The sequence below is a fragment of the Sabethes cyaneus genome, chromosome 2 (assembly GCF_943734655.1).
Source record: "Sabethes cyaneus chromosome 2, idSabCyanKW18_F2, whole genome shotgun sequence".
NCBI classification, from domain to species: Eukaryota; Metazoa; Arthropoda; class Insecta; order Diptera; family Culicidae; genus Sabethes; species Sabethes cyaneus.
This window is the reverse complement of record NC_071354.1, coordinates 108,424,715-108,441,373: the sequence shown is the minus strand read 5'-3', so window position 1 is coordinate 108,441,373 and position 16,659 is coordinate 108,424,715. Positions and strand designations below refer to the sequence as shown.

At 38.1% G+C, this 16,659-nt stretch overlaps 1 protein-coding gene across 3 annotated transcripts in view; it reads right to left on the bottom strand.

Annotated features, from left to right (window-relative positions):
- Positions 1–14,594: 14,594 nt before the first annotated feature.
- Positions 14,595–16,659, bottom strand: part of LOC128738096 (WD repeat and FYVE domain-containing protein 3) — a 177,208-nt gene continuing 175,143 nt past the window's right edge. For all 3 annotated transcript variants that reach the window (XM_053832940.1, XM_053832942.1, XM_053832943.1), the window contains one exon: positions 14,595–15,139. In XM_053832940.1, the coding sequence (XP_053688915.1) occupies positions 14,977–15,139 (163 nt within the window). In that variant the 3' untranslated portion in view covers positions 14,595–14,976. The remainder of the gene's footprint in view (positions 15,140–16,659) is intronic.

Below are 16,659 nucleotides of genomic sequence, written 5' to 3'. Positions count from 1 at the left end.
ATAGAAGAACGTTTGTGAAATTTTGGACCGCTAAGTTAGTATCCATATTCTCTAGTATTGAGCACCAGTTCACGTCTAACAAAAATTGGTTCATTTTTATAAAATCGGTCTTGCGAAAATCATACGAAAGAGGTTCGTTAGGTTCATCGAATGAGCAAGGAATACCATTGCAGAGAAATACGTGAAGCGCTGGATGGTGACGAGTTATCTTGACAAGAGTGCTGGGAGCGCGGTAAACCGAAATCCTGTCACTGCCGAATTCTGTACTAACGAAACACAGATCCAATATACGTCCATTTTCATTGAAAACACCATTTGTCTGAACCAGTCCAGCTGTGCTATACCCGTCCAAGAGCTGAGTTGCGCAGGAGTTTATTGATGAATGAGAGGGATCAGGATATAGAGCATGATGGTCATCAGCAAACGTCCAGCTAATGCCACTAAAATTGAAGTCGCCCAATACTATGATTTTGTCTTTGGTTCCCATCCGCGAAGTTATCCATGAGAGCGAACTGAGATGCTGATCAATGAGGGTAGAATCATTCACGCGATTTGGCGGGATGTATAGTGCGCAGATGTATAGTGAATATATATTCATTCCTACTGTGATCCATTGTTGCTCAACGCCTGAGCAACCAGGGGGCGAGAGTGACCGAGATTTGTATTGCGAGCGAACGGCCAAGAGGACACCGCCGCCAGATTTTTTATTGCTATTATCAGCAGTGCGATCTTGGCGAAAAACTGTATATTGTTCACCAAAAATCTGTTTGGAAAGCGTGTTGCTGTTGAGCCAAGTTTCAGTGAAAATTAACATATCATATGAGGCATCGGAAACAGCAAGCGCATAATCTGTAATACTCATGTTGATACCGCCTAAATTCTGATAGTAGAGTGTAAGGCCATTGCTTAAACTAGAGTTGTTTTCATGAACCTGAGAGCTGGTGACGGCGCCTTGACGTGCTGCTGCTTGGTTGTAATGCAGAGTTTGCTGATAAGTTGCTAATGTTACATCTGGGGGCGAATGAAGACCGCAGAGCTGTCGTTTTTTGGTTGAAAAGGACGGACTACTACCCCTTCCGGCCAGTAAAAACAATCTCCTACGGAAGCTTCCAGATCAGCCGACACTGACACTTTGAAGGATACGAATGACAGCTCGTTGAGTTGCTTGCCTTTTGGTACAAGCTTTATACATTTCACCGTAGAATTCTCGATGTTGATAGCTTCCCGTAGGTACCCGATGACATCATTCTCCGATTGTTCAACGTGAAAAGGGGTGACGTAGAATGATTTCAGATCCTCAGAAACCTGCTGGCGACGTTCGGTTCGATTGACAACTCGTAGAGGATTTACTCGTTCTCCATTATTCGTTTCCGTACCGAGAGACGTTATGTTTCTAGTAGAAGTGGATGGAACGGGCAGTGCATTGGAAGGTTTTGTCGTAGCAGCAGTTGTAACAGTTGTAGCAGCAGCAGTGGCGGTGGTGGTAATGGTTGTGGCAGGTGCGACGCTGGGAGCAGTGGAAGATAGAACGACGTTGGCGTAGGTGGCAGTAGTGGTAGTGATAGCGTCTGAAATAGTGGAGACCATCACAGTGCCTGATCGTGCAGCATCAGAATTGGTTGTTGTGCTTCTATAGGTAGGAACACTAACAGTGTCCGAGATTGGAGGTGCATCATGCTCAGCGAAAGCATTTCCGTAGTTGGAGTGGATTCTTTAACGATGTTTAACGATGCAAACTTATATACGCCGATGATTTGAAAATCTACGTGGTGATGCGTTCTATCGGGGACTACCTCCATTTGCAAATGTGTGTTTGTCAATTGGTGCCAAAAATTAAATAAAAAGAAAAAACTTATCCAATTTAATTCTACTATGTATATTTTATTCACGACAGATACGTATTTCGCCTACGACTTGCAGGCTTCCTCAGTGTCAGTTTTCGACCTTCGAAGTGGGTTGCTGCATTGTTCGCTCGGAGACGAACAATTCAGCAACCCACTTTCGCTGTTACACTGCTCGCTGGCGACATCGATTGCCCACATCTTTTATCCCAGCTTGGCTTCTGCGCATCAGGAAGAGTTTATTATATCAGAATTTTATCATACATGCTATGGTTACAATCAGCCTATCGCTTGTATTCATTTTCAGAAAATTTTAAACCTGAATTTTTTCGTTTGGCGTTTGGGTGCTTCTTTCTGAGACAGGATGTCCACGAAAATCTCCGTTTTTTTAAAATAATAACTTTTGAACGACTGATTCGATTTTTATAGGTAAAAGGTTCCTTTCACCACCAGGTGGATTAAATCAGGTTTTTTCATCGTCTTCCATTCTACCTGTTTCGAGCGAGTAGCAGCAGAAGCGAAGAAGAAGAAGATTCTATGCTATATAAGCAGTGTGCACAGTGCGCAATTCATTCAGTATTCATTCAGTATTACAGTATTTTCCACGTGTTGTAACTACTGCGTCCTTCACATCCTCTGTAGACGTTCTAGGAATTGAGCGCTTTCCAAAACAGTCATTTTACGGATAAGAATGAAGAGATAAACTGTTATCCTCAAGGTCCTGAACAGAACACTCGTTCTTCAGATGGCTGGTAGCTTTAGTGGCACCGTTCCTGTTCCAAATCCTGTTCCGTTCCGGCAAATCGCATAACTAATCCATATTAAATTTACTACATGGCATCTCATAGGAATGAGATAAAAATAAAACATATAAGACCATCGAATTGTTTGCTAACACCACTATTTCACTATTTCTTATAAAACATTCCTATTGGGAACAGTAAGACAAACAGATGAGGGTAATTTTCAAAAAAAATTTTTTTTTGTTGAATTGTAAATCAATCCATATAAATTGATTGTAAATGAGTTCTGAAGTGTAAGTTGAAGGTCAGATAACCAGGATTGGACCTTTATCTATACCTATAAAGAAGGATTTCTGTCTGTCTGTCTGTCTGTCTGTCCTGTGTTCCTTATAGAATCAAAAACTACTGAACCAATCGGCGTGAAAATTTGCATGTAGAGGTTTTTGGGGCCAGGAAAGGTTTTAGTGATGGTTAGAGACCCCTCCCCCCACTAAGAGGGGGGGCTCCCATACAAATGAAACACAAATTTCTGCATAACTCGAGAACTAATCAAGCAAATAGAACCAAATTTGGCATGTGGGTGTTTTCGGTGACAAGAATTTATTCTAGGGTAATTTGAGACCCCTCCCCTCTTTATAAGGGGAATTATAACTCCTCTCCCCTTTAAGAGGGGGGGTTTCCATACAAATTTCCTCATAACTCGAGAACTAATCAAGCAAATGGAACCAAATTTGGCATGTGAAAGTTTTCGAGGGCAAGAAAATTTTCTATGGTGAATTAGGACCCCTCCCCACTTTAAGAGGAGGGGCTCCTGTACAAATGAAATACAAATTTCCTCATAACTCGAGAACTAATCAAGCGAATTGAACCAAATTTGGCATGTGTGTTTTTGGAGACAATTTTTTTTCAATGATGAATTGGGACCCCTCCCCACTTTAAGAGGGGGGTCCTATACAAACGAAATACAAATTTCCTCAACTCGAGAACTAATCCAGCAAATGGAACCAAATTTGGCGTGTAGGTGTTTTTGGAGGCAAGAATTTTTTCTGTGATGAATTAGGACCTCTTCCCATATTAGGAGGGGGGCTCTAATACAAATGAAATACAAATTTCCCCATAACTCGAGAACTAATCAAGCAAATAGAACCAAATTCGGCATGTGGAGGTTTTTGGAGGCAAAAATATTTTCTACGGTGAATTAGGATCCTTCCACACTTCAAGAGGGGGGGCTTCTACACAAATGAAATACAAATTTGCTCATAATTCGAGAACTAATCAAGCAAATGGAACCATATTTGGCATGTGGGTGTTTTTGGAGGCAACCATTTTTCCCATTATGAATTAGGACTTCTTACCTTTTTAGGAGGGGGGGGGGGGGGGGCTCCCATTCAAACGAAATACAAATTTGCTCATAACTTTAGAACTAATCAAGCAAATGGAACCAAATTTGGCATGTGAGAGTTTTAGATGGCAGAATTTTTTTTCTGTGGTGTATTACGACCCCTTTCCCTTTTAAGAGGGTGGGCTCCCATACAAATGAAATACAAATTTCCTTATAATTTGAGTACTAATCAAGCAAATGGAACCAAATTTAGCATATAGGAGATTTTTGAGTCTTGAATTTATTTTATGATAGTTAGAGACCTCTCACCCCTGTGGTAGGGGGATATGGACTCTCATACAAATAAAACAGAAATTTTTGCAAAACTCAAAAACTAATCCAACTCGAGAAATTCGAGACTCTTCCATAAAACATTAATCAATAACAAGACCACAAAAACTATCTATAGTAACACTAGATCATTCAGAACGAGCCGGTCGCGAGTGTTGCCGGTGACCCGCCGTCGGAAGCACCGCCCACTGGGGGGCTTGCAAAACTCGAGATAGTGACAAAGATCATCCGAGATTCATGATTTATGTACAACACAGGTTAATTTGTGGCAATACGAAGTTTGTCGGGTCAGCTAGTATGAATATAAATGTAGATGTGAGAAAAATCGGAATTTTCAATAATGCACAACAATAATGTATCCTTCATGCACAAAATAAACAGTACGACCTCTAAACTATTCTTTGTAACCAAAAAATAAGGTTTAAGTTTAATTCTAATATGTATCTCAGTATTCAATACTCGTTGTCTCACTCTTCCCACCTACTGGGGAACAGTGAGCCAAAAAGACACCTTCACATTTGCGTTTGTAACTATTTTATCTTTTAACCAAACGGGCTGAAACTTTTTTTCAGACAACTAGAAGGATATACCTTTCAAACGGATTGAAGACCTCGTTGGTAACTATCAACAAAAATTTTTTTAAATTTTTGGAAAAAAGTGTCTCACTGTAGACGTCTCTCCCCTACATTAACTGAATCTAGTCTGAACAGCATTAAGCTGAAGACAGTACACAAATAAATAAATAAATAAAACGAGACAAACCTTTTTTGTGGTTTTTGAACCATACCTCCCCCTGTTTACGGCCACCCTATTACCCCTTTCAGAAATCTCCTCTTGTCGTCCAGCCACATGAACAACTGAGCAACAGAAAGAAAAATTTCACTATATTTATTCTGTACTAGCTGGTCCGACAAACTTCGCATTGCCACAAATTAACCTGTGTTGTACATAAATCATGAATCTCGGATGATCTTTGTCACAATTTCAAATTGGTTTCTGAGGAGCTCAACCTTAGATGATTCATTTTGGTAGTTACGTAAAACTATGAAAGCATGGGTAGTTTAATATACAAATTTGCAATTTTTCCTCACAGTAAAATAGAAAACAACTCCCCCATTGCTTAGCCAGAAAGCGGATAGCATTATTCGCTCCCAGTTGGCTCCGAGTTGAATGTTTCATATCCATATCCAATTATGTGGTCTTGTACAAACTTTTAATGGGGCCATAAATAATTTGTATGTGCCTCACACAGTAATTTCACACATAAATAGTATACGGAAATTTGCCTCAGTGAGATAATTTTCGGTGGTCTTATTAGACCATTGCAAATTATTTTTAAAGTTTTTGAAATTGGCTTGAAAATTGGAGAGCAAAAAATAATTTGTGGGATGCAAGTCGATTTTTTTTAATAAAATCAAATGTCTGTGGGCTCTACAGCCCAAAGAACTCAAAAAATGAATGTACGGTGTGTTAACGCGTCTAAGACTTCTGCGGGGTTGGGATTTGAACCCGGATCCTAGGCGTGAAAGGCGTTAATGCTAACCACTACGCCGGGATTGACCCCAATTACATATACAGGTCGGACTCGATTATCAGGGCGAAAAAAAAAAATTTATAATCTTAAACACGTTTTGAACGTAAGCACATTTCAAAAAACCTACTAAAAAAAATTTTCACCCGGATAATCGTGTCCGACTTGTATATGAAAAGCAAGAATAGATTTGGTTTTCACGTTTAAACTTTAGATAAAAATGCATTATTTTTGCTCGATAAAAAAATTCTCTTTCCCTCCAGTTGCCCAACACTGGGAGGACAAAAACTTTATAAAATATTTCTAATAGCCTTATTGATTAATGTTTTATGGAAGATTTAAAAATTTCCTGAGTTCGATTCGTTTTTGAGTTACGCAAAAAAATTTGTTTTATTTGTATGACAGTCCTTATCCCACTACCACAGGGGTGAGGGGTCTCAAACCATCATAAAATAAATTCTTGTCTCATAAAACCCCCACATGCCAAATTTGGTTCCATTTGGTTGATCAGTTCTCTAGTTATGAGGAAATTTGTATTTCATTTGTATGGGCGCCCCCTTTCTTAAAGGGGAGAGGGGTCATAATTCACCATAGAAAAAAATCTTCGAGATCTCGAGATAAAAGGAAACTTGTATTTTATTTGCATGGGAGCCCCCCTCTTAAAGAGGATAGGGGTAATAATTCCCCTCCTAAAGTGGGGAGGGGTGTCAATTCACCATAGAAAACATTCTTGCCTCCAAAAACACCCACATACCAAAGTTGGTTCCATTTGCTTGATTAGTTCTCTAGTTATGCAGAAATTTGTGTTTCATTTGTATAGGAGCCCCGCCTCTTAGTAGGGGGAGGGGTCTCTAACCATCATAACAACCTTATGTGGCCCCAAAAATCCCTACGTGCAACTTTTCACGGTTCAGTAGTTTTCGATTCTATAAGAAACATACAGACAGACAGAAATCCATTTTTATAGGTATAGATAATGCCTTCACAATATGGCAAAGTATTTTTACATTGCATAGAGAATTACTTTTCCAAGAAAAAGTAATTTTACTTCTGGTTTTACATAAAAAAGTAGGGTTGCTTGCTTTAAAACACTGTATCTCGGTCGGGATCGGCAAAGAACACCTCGTGGTGATGAGTGATTCTTATATGGAAAAATCTCGCAAACACGATGAAGCTGAAATATTTTAGATCAAATTGTACTCTTTGAGAGCTGAATTAAAAGGAAAGAAGAAAACTTTTACCAGATTAAATTCCACTACTAATTAATAAATTATTTAATTAACCAATTAATAAATAAATTTATTAATTATTAGTGGAATTTAATTTGGAAAAAGTTTTCTTCTTTTCTTTAATTTCAGGTTTCGTATTCTACTGCTCAGCTCATTGAGTGAAAAAGGTTAAATCAGATTTCAAACCGAGCTTGAAAATATTTGGCAGTACCGGTGTTCAAAAATAATATCTCTTTTGTATTTCTTGGGTAAATTCCTTGGAAAATGTGAAAATATTGTCTTTCTAAACCTAATATAAGCAAAAGAAAATACGGAGACGCAAGCAAAAGAAAATACGGAGGCGTAAGCAAAAGAAAATAAGTGGGTTTAACAAAAACGGGCATTTCCTTAAAAATGGTGGTGCTCCCATTAAACGAGGACAAATCCAGCCGACACCAAATTTTGAATTTTTACTTTCTGACGTAAAACGAACAATCTGGCAAATTCGGCTCAAATCCATGAAGGTCAATTCCACGGGTCTCAGACACTTCGCGTGGAATGACCCATATATATTCAAAGAACAAATCCAGGTCATCAATCTAATTTGGATTGAATATGCATTAGATTGCAAAAAAATGATCTCAGAAATGGTTCGTTCACTTTGACACAATTTTGATTCATTTGACAGTACTGTCTCAGCCAAGCAAAGTTTGACAAAGTTATATATGAAACATTTGTAGAACTGAATATTATTTATAATTTTGCTGAATAAAGTTTTGTTGTATCTTTTATAGTTACGGTGATACGATGCTAATAACTCATTAGTGACTAAGTGAGCGTTGACAGCCTAGTTCATCCAATTTGATTTATTGTTTTACTTTTTAGAAACATAATATTCGTAGACATCTCGCGAAACTTTCCAAAAGGACCTAAGTAACATTATGAGACTCTCTTTGGTTTCCATCTCTTCCGATTATCGCGGCGGCATGTTGTTATTAATGGATATCAACAACAACCCGGTGATCGGTGAAATAGAGATGTCCAAAAAATTACGATTCGATCAAATTGATGAGTTAGCCGTAAATTTCGAAATTACTGAAATCGCGTGGGATCAAATTTTGGACGCGGATAGCATGGAAGTACGCGAGAAAAATTTAATGACCGAATTTTTAAAATCAATTGACCTGTCTCATATCTCAAAAACATTTGATTCCCCAGGAGAGCGTCGTATAGATTATATGGTATTAAGGTTTTACTATCGGTAAGTATCCAGAATGGTTTGATACAGCTTTGATACGTCTGCAAAAAGCAAAAACGAAAGTGTATAACCGATACAAAAGAGACCATCTTGATTGCGACCAAAACGAATATAAGCGACTACACACGATTTTTAAACAAGAACACCGCCGATTATATACTGCGTACGTATCAAAGATTCAAAATAATATAAAAAGTGATCCGAAGAGCTTTTGGAAATTTGTCAACGGTAAAAGAAAGAGCAGGAGCAAACCGATTCGGATCAGCCATGCAGGGACAACTTCGTCGAGCCCACAAAGCGCAGCACAAATTTTTGCCAACTTTTTCAGGTCAATATACCCGGCAGAGAGTAGTAATGAGAGTTGTCCCAACCAGCAAAATCCGACGATGGAATCTATAACGTTCTCCGAAGCGGAAATCGCGCGTGGCTTGTATACACTTTATGCAACTAAGGCACCTGGGCCGGATGAAATTCCAAACAAGTTATTAAAGACCTGCTGTAGCTAATCCGTTGACCAAAATTTTCAATGCTTCTTTCGGGATTGGATAATTTCCTAACTCGTGGAAAATCTCACGGCTAAAACCAATTCATAAAAAGGGGTCCAAAATAAAAGCAGAAAATTATAGAGGAGTAGCTATATTATCCGCAATCCCGAAGCTGTTTGAAGCGCTAGTTTATAACAAGTTATATTCAGCAGTTGAAAACTGGATATCAGCAGCACAGCATGAATTCTTCAAGCGCCGGTCAGTGGTAACAAACTTGTGTGAGTTCACAACGCGTATCATAGAATGGGTGAAAATGGGGTATCAAGTTGATTGTGTGTACACAGATATGACGAAAGCCTTCGACGTTGTTGGAATCCAAGCGGTGTTGCGTGCCGCGGCACGTGCTGGCATTGGTGGCTCGTTGATAACATGGATTCATGGATACTTGACCGGAAGAAAGCAATACGTTACTGTAGATGGCGCAAACTCAGAACTTTACGATGAAACATCAGGAGTACCGCAAGGCAGTCATTTGGGACCACTTCTATTCATCCTACTGATGAAAGAACTGCCTACCGCAATTGACAATGCCCTCGTATTAATTTACACTGATGATGTGAAGCTCTTTTATCCAGTGAGAAAGCAGGAAGATTGCTTAAAGCTTCAAAGAGATGTGCAAACTTTTAGGCGTTTCTGTTCAGCATGCAAGTTACAAATCAACAACGAAAAATGTGCTACCATAACGTTTACACGCTGCTCAAATCCGTTAATATTCGACTACAGCTTGGATGGAAAAAGCATCAAACGAGTAAGCAGGATTAAGGACTTAGGAGTCAATCTAAACGCAGGGTTGACTTTCAACGATCACGTGAAAGTCACGCTGGTTTCCGAGTGTCTTGCACTATTTGCTGTAGTAAGACGATTCGCAACAGAACTGGATGACCCGTATTCAATCAAATCTATATATGTGAGGTACGACCGAAATTAGAATTCGCAATTGTGGTGTGGAGGCCAATGTACGCAACATACATGAACAAATTGGAAACGATACAGAAAAAATTCGTTAAGTTTGCCGTGAGAAATTTGGGATGGAGAGGAAATCTTCCGGAATATAAAGATATGTGCTATCTGCTGGGTATGGATACTCTGGAAAATAGGTACCAGATTTTGGACGTTAGCTTTTTTCTCAATTTGCAGAGAGGACGATACGACAGCGATTATTTGAAATCCAGGATAACTGCTAACCAGAGTACAGTAGTTCTGAGGAGACCAAGGCCAATCACTCTAGACCACCGTCGAGCTAACTACGCGCGTAATAAACCAGCCTATCGCTTTATGCAGCTAATGAACAATTTTAGAAATGTACTAAATTTAAATATGTCGACTGATACTATTAACGAAAAACTTAGGCTATTTCTGAGTGGTCAATTACATGTACACTAAAACCTTTGCATTTTATATTATTTTGTATTTGGCATCATATTTTATATTTATATCCTATATTAGATGACGGGCAAAGCCCACAAATCTTGACAATAAAATAAATAAACATAAAAGCATTTCAACCAAAGATTTCTTAACGAATAGGTAATCTCTTTTTAAAAAAGAGCACGCTTATGTTTAGTATACAATTTTTTAATGATTTTTTATAAGATTAATTTCGAAAGAAGCTTTTGATTTTCTAGTATAAAAAGTAATACATAATTTTTTAAAGATTTTATCAAATACTTACACACATTGATGTTTTGTGTTGTTTGTCCATGAACATTATTATTATACACACAGTAGAGTAAAACTAAAAACTGGAAAAATAAACGTAAACTCGGTATTCGAAACCACAAACCGCACATTGCACGACTTCTAAGCTTCGAAGATACATTCCAAATGAAAAGCTATTTTTCGATGTACTACTTGAGAAGTATGTTTTTAAAAGAGCATAACATTCATACCTTAGCAACCATACATGTACAATTCCACATACGTGTACTCATTCATCCTTTTGACTTCATAATCGAATACCACATGAAACTGGATCGCTGTTTTGGTTTATTCCACGTGCATAGGACATATTACTAAAGGATAAAATTGATTAGGGCGACAGAAATAACACTGGTCAGCACAGTTTCTCAAACCAAACTTAAGGATATGTAAGCAATTTATTATGAGCCTTACTTCGCCTCCGCTTATTTAGAAGTATTTTTAAGAACCGAAATTAAAGGGTCTATAATAAAACGAAAAAAAGACGTGTTTTTGGTGACATGTTAGAGACATTTATTTACTGTTTTTGAAACTAATAAAAAAAAACCTGTAGCAACTTTTCAGAATCAAAGTTACTTACAAGGTACAAATAATGCCAAAATTGTTCTTGAAAACCAATATATATCTATTTTTGAAATTTCAATAATATCGTAAAAGTAAAATTTCACGAACTAGTGTAATAAACAAACATTTTGTTCCTAGAAAATTGGATTGAATTTTTTGTTTTCAAATATAGACTGGTATGATAATTCACAATTACCCCGAAGCACGTTTTTTGAATAAACATGAAAGTTATTGGTCGCTTGCAAATAAATGACCTGCAAATCACTTCTTTATACAGATACTAAACACAAAAATAAATACATAGTTTATCTCTTATATGAGTGAAAATATCTGACTTTTGGAATTGCGTCCAGTTTTTCAATTTGATGTTTTGCATAAGCAACGGTGCCAGATATTACAATATTTTTTTAATAACTTTTCATAATTTTTTGGTTATTATTACTGATGGCATAGACATAGAAGACTTTGCTGACATACTTTATCCTTCCAGCATTAGAGAACGACAACTTGTTAAGCGTAGCTACCTGTTACACCCCCCCCCCCCCCTTTCCAAAAAAAAATCATTTTTTCCCCTACCGTCCCTCCATCAATTGTAAAACCATCATTGTGTTTTGGTTATTGTTAAAATTATAGTTAAAGATGAACTTTGTATTTTTTGGTTACAAAAACAATGATTATTTTGCTGATGGCAGCTGGGCGCGGGTGCTCTCTAGGAAACAGTTTCTTGCCGGCGATACGTGCCGGCAAAATAAGGAAATTTGGTTCCGATACTTTGTTAAATTCAGCGAGCTGAATCGTTTCATTGTAATTTATGTGAATCCGACTACGGTACACCATATCACGTAATTTGCAACTGTCCTGCAGTAGCACAATTGCGTCATAAGATCTTTGGATCCTACGTCTTAAATGAATCGGATTTTAGGAAACTAAAATTACGAGACATTTTGATGTTCCTTACCGAAAGCGGAATTGAGCTATAAGCTCTTATTTATCATGAGTATACCCCCCAGGGGGTGTACTTTTGATAAGTTAACTACCAAGGATTGCAGTATCCCCTCGGGGGTACAAAAATCTCTCGGTATATATATGTTTGTGTTTGTCCATATTCCTCATCCACCCCTTCCTATTCCTCCTGTTTTCCTTCCCGTCCTCATCAGGTAAATGATGACACGGGCAAGATGGGCAAAGCACAAATCTTCCACATGATTGTGAGGAACGTGCTGCTCGAGCCAAAGATGCTGATACCTGATACCTGATAAATTCGTCGAGAAAAACGTATATAAAATTTGGGAAAAGATTAATTTACAGAAAAAACATATTATATAATACCGCGTATCTCCGCTGGTATAACCTTCTTTAATCTGATTCCCGTTGATATGAATGTGTTCACATTAAAAACTGATCAAAAATTAACAAAAAATATACGTTTTCTCTTGCTCAGTAGCTTTGGCAATACAGTGGGATTTCGAATTTGGCATGGCTCGATTTTGGCATGGTTCGATTTTGGCATGCTCCGATTTTGGCAACAAAAGTAGGTATCCGTTTTTGGCATCAAAAAATATTTCACTTCCAAAAATATGCTTAAATATCTGTCAGTTTTCACATGCTTTAAATGACGAAAAAAGGATGCCCTCAATGTGTTCATGGAAAAAAGTTTGCGGTTATAGAAGGTTTCGAGCAATAGTATGTTTATTGCCGTAGGACTACGTCTTACCGCAGGTTGCCAAACACTTACTTGTACCGCACGGATAGCTCTGGGCAAATTTTTTAAACATAAAATGGTTGCAATTGTTGATTAATAATATTTAGTCAATTTCTAACGCATTTACATTCAATTTTTTCATATCGAAAAAGGATCTCGATTTTGGCACGGTTTCGATTTTGGCAACATAGGCGACACGCATTTGTTGCCAAATTCGAAATCCTACTGTATACCTCATATGCAACGTACCTCTCTCAACGTGGTCCAACTTGACAGCTTCATGCTGAAATATCTGGCAAACTGTGATTCGTGGTACAACGAAATCGAAATGTTTTCCAGTTTTTCGAATTATTTTGAGTGATCATTATTGAATTTTGAGACATTTATTTTTTGGCGGACGATAAATAATTTAGCAAGAACATAACATGTTTGCAGAGAACTGCCATACATAGGTCGTTTCATAGTTTATAGTATGAATGGTTCTTGCAAATCAAAATCTATGTGCGCTCGCAGCGATGCTATGTGGCTGCAGGAGACAGTCATCTTGTCAGCCCCTTGACTTCTCTCCAGCACCAGAAATAGACCGATCTAGATAGAATTAACAAAACGGCGAATGTTGCAAATGTAAACAAAACGGGTGAGAGGTATTTTTTGCTGGAACATCATTTAGGAATATCAACCATCACCGGTAGGTTTTTTAAGGTTGCGACATTCGCCCTTTGCCAATTCTGTCTACATTTGATGTTTTCAAAACGTTTGTTTTTGTCAAATTTTCACGGTGCACCCTTTGCGCGTATGAGACGTTGGTCTATCCCATGGGAACGGAGCCTTTAACCCGAAGATCCTCGTGGAGAATCGCGACTAACACGCTAACGGACAAACAACGTCACCTGCAGTAAAACAAGTTAGATTAAAACTTCTCAATTCGGTCGTTCGTTTATAATAGATCGAGGAAGATTTGTGTCTAGAAATAACCCACCCAACCCACCAGATGGTGGAATTTGAAGATACGTCACGCGCTTAATAAGGGGGTTGTGTAGTCTCCTTTTGTCCAGCTCCTCTATGGTTTAAAGGTACATTAGTACCTGCGAGCCACATGCCCTGGCGGGTGTTGTGGGTTTGAGGGGAGGGAGGGTTTACGTGATTTCGGACGTCCAACCACCAAAAATCAAAAACAATTCAAAAATCCACCAAATTCAGCTGTCATTCAGCCGCAGCTCGGTATGAGGATGTCAATAGAGTGGTAAGGACTGATAAAACAAATGTGTAATGTACGATAAAACGCTTATTTTTTTAATATTTGGTACTGGACATCTGCTCTAGTAGGGTTTGGAGGGTTAAGTTAGTGTGGACAAAACTGGACGATGGGGGGCAGGGTGGTTTCAAACGCCGAAAAATACCGGACATCTTTGTGAACGACGATCCTGAAGAATCGAAATAAAAAAATTGATCCAGGAAATTTTTTTCGAAGATCAACTCCCTCGCACCCACTTTTATACTCCAACTCCTACCTCCACGTGGTGCCGGCTGGGGTACGCAACCTCGGTTGTCGTACGCTAACAGAAAAGGGGGCACAGTGGCTCCCGCCCACATTAAGACGGGAGCCCCATCAGCGGGATAAGGATCTTCCGTTAACAGCCTACTGTACCGGAATACAAAAAGTTAATGAAAATGAAAGACCTAGTTTTATTGACGGAAACTTCGGTACGGTTTCAAGCTTTTGCACCCAGCTCACAACCGTATTGCAAATTCTTCAAAACTTTATAAACAATAAAATATAACTATTTATTTCAGTGTACATTAACTTGTCATAATATATTTGACATATTTGCAATTACACTCAAGTACTTTTTTACACGGTTTGTTTTTTCGATTATTAAGAATGGGCCAACTTATGAACGTTCACTTTTTACTTAATGAATTTGTGAGAGGCTCGACATTCGTCACGTATTTTGTAAATGGTGCCTAAGTTCTACGGTTCTTGAGTAGACGAAAAAACAAACCTTGTAAAAAAAGATTTCAGTGCAATGATACTTTACATTCCTAATACAGGGATCACGTAATAGTGTTCAAACACAACAGATTATTTGGTATTCTTTTATATAAATACAATATATAGATATAGATTTGTAAGAGCTACACAAAACACTAGTGATTACTTAGGTATAATCTTTTCGTCCTATTATACATATTTGTGCTAACTTACTTTACTATCTACACATCACATGTTTCCTTTAACTGGGAGTAACACACATTACAAATACGAGCTGGAATACGAATTCTCAGGTTAAATAAACCAGGCTCGACATGACAACATTTACTGCAAAACTGCTGTCCGCAGTTTTTACAATATATTTTTCGTTCCTGTCGATTGAATCTGGAAAAAATGTACATATTATTATTATGGTGTCAAAATTCAGGTTGCAACAATTTCGCGCATCATAAAACTAGTGTTGATTGGCATTAACTCAATTATGCAAAGTGTATGATTTTGTCTTTATTTCACGAAATATATGAGGGGTTACAGTCTTTTACAGAATTATCATACAAAATGGGCCGCACGGTCTCAGATTTTTATTAACTTATACATAACTACGAGCAGAGGCGAACCAGCCACAGGGTGAAAACCTCTCTAATATAGAATAAAAAAATACGAGCATATTTTATAAACTATTTAATGAAAGCAATACATTTAAAAAATGTTAGCTCTCCTATGCTTTTAGGTTACTACGATTATAAAGGGGGCATCCATAAAGTACGTCACGCATATAGGGGGGAGGGGGGGTTGACCTAATCGTGACGATTTGTGACGTAGGGGGGAGGGGGGGTATGAAGTTATGTGACGTCACATGAAAAAAAAATCAAATGGAAAATTTATTCGGGAAATTATAATTTAGCCTTCATTTGAAGATACAACTATTGAAGGCTTCTATAAAATTAACGTACTGATAGATTTTAAAACAAATAGTTAAATTTTTTGAATGAACACTTTTTTGAACATATATGTGTGAACAGGACTCATTTATTCTATGTAGTATGAACTCTCCATTAAGGCTTTACAGAATATGTAGTACACCGCTGAAGAGCTGCTTGAGTACCGTCCTGCCTAAAAGATTTTTGCAACCGCAAATAGCAGTCGCACAAACTCCTGAAGGGTTACGGGATGCTACCAGAGACCCACGGCAATGTTTTCCCTTGATATTCGTGCTAAACTCAATCGATGAACAAAAACTCATACCGAAGTTCCACGGCTGCTTTTAAGGTTTTTCGGTATAATTTATACTGCCCCTCACTCAAAAGCTCTCTGAAGGATAGGGTTTAAGCCACTTGCGGATTAAATTTCGCATCTAAGGTAGTGTTGAATGATTACACGATTGAAGAAATACACAAAATGACAAAGTCCCTCAGAAAAATTATTGCAAGGCGTGTTGCTGCAAGACGTCAGCTGGAAGTCCTGATTCTTTCAACTAGATCAGACGAATTTGAGTGGATGAATGTAAAGGGCGTAGATACGCGCTAAACATTAATCGACGGCACATCAGCGACTTCTGAGGCATATCCGATTGCAGCAATTGAAGATCATCTTCAAAATCCGTGAATCGATGACTTATAAGCTCGAAAATTTTCCTTTTTTTATTTGCTGAAATTCATTTGATAGCTTTAAATAAAAAGGTTGGAATGAATATTTAATTTTTTTGTTGTGAAGGGGGGGGGGGGATTGCCGTGACGTGACGTACTTTCTCAGGGGGGGTCACGAATGTGTGACGAAATGTGACAAGGGGGGGAGGGGGGGTTGATTTTGGTCAAAATTTGCGTGACGTACTAAATGGATGTCGCCAAAGCAGCCGACATTACATTCAATATCAATGAGCGTCGTTGTCATAAATGAAGGCGTCT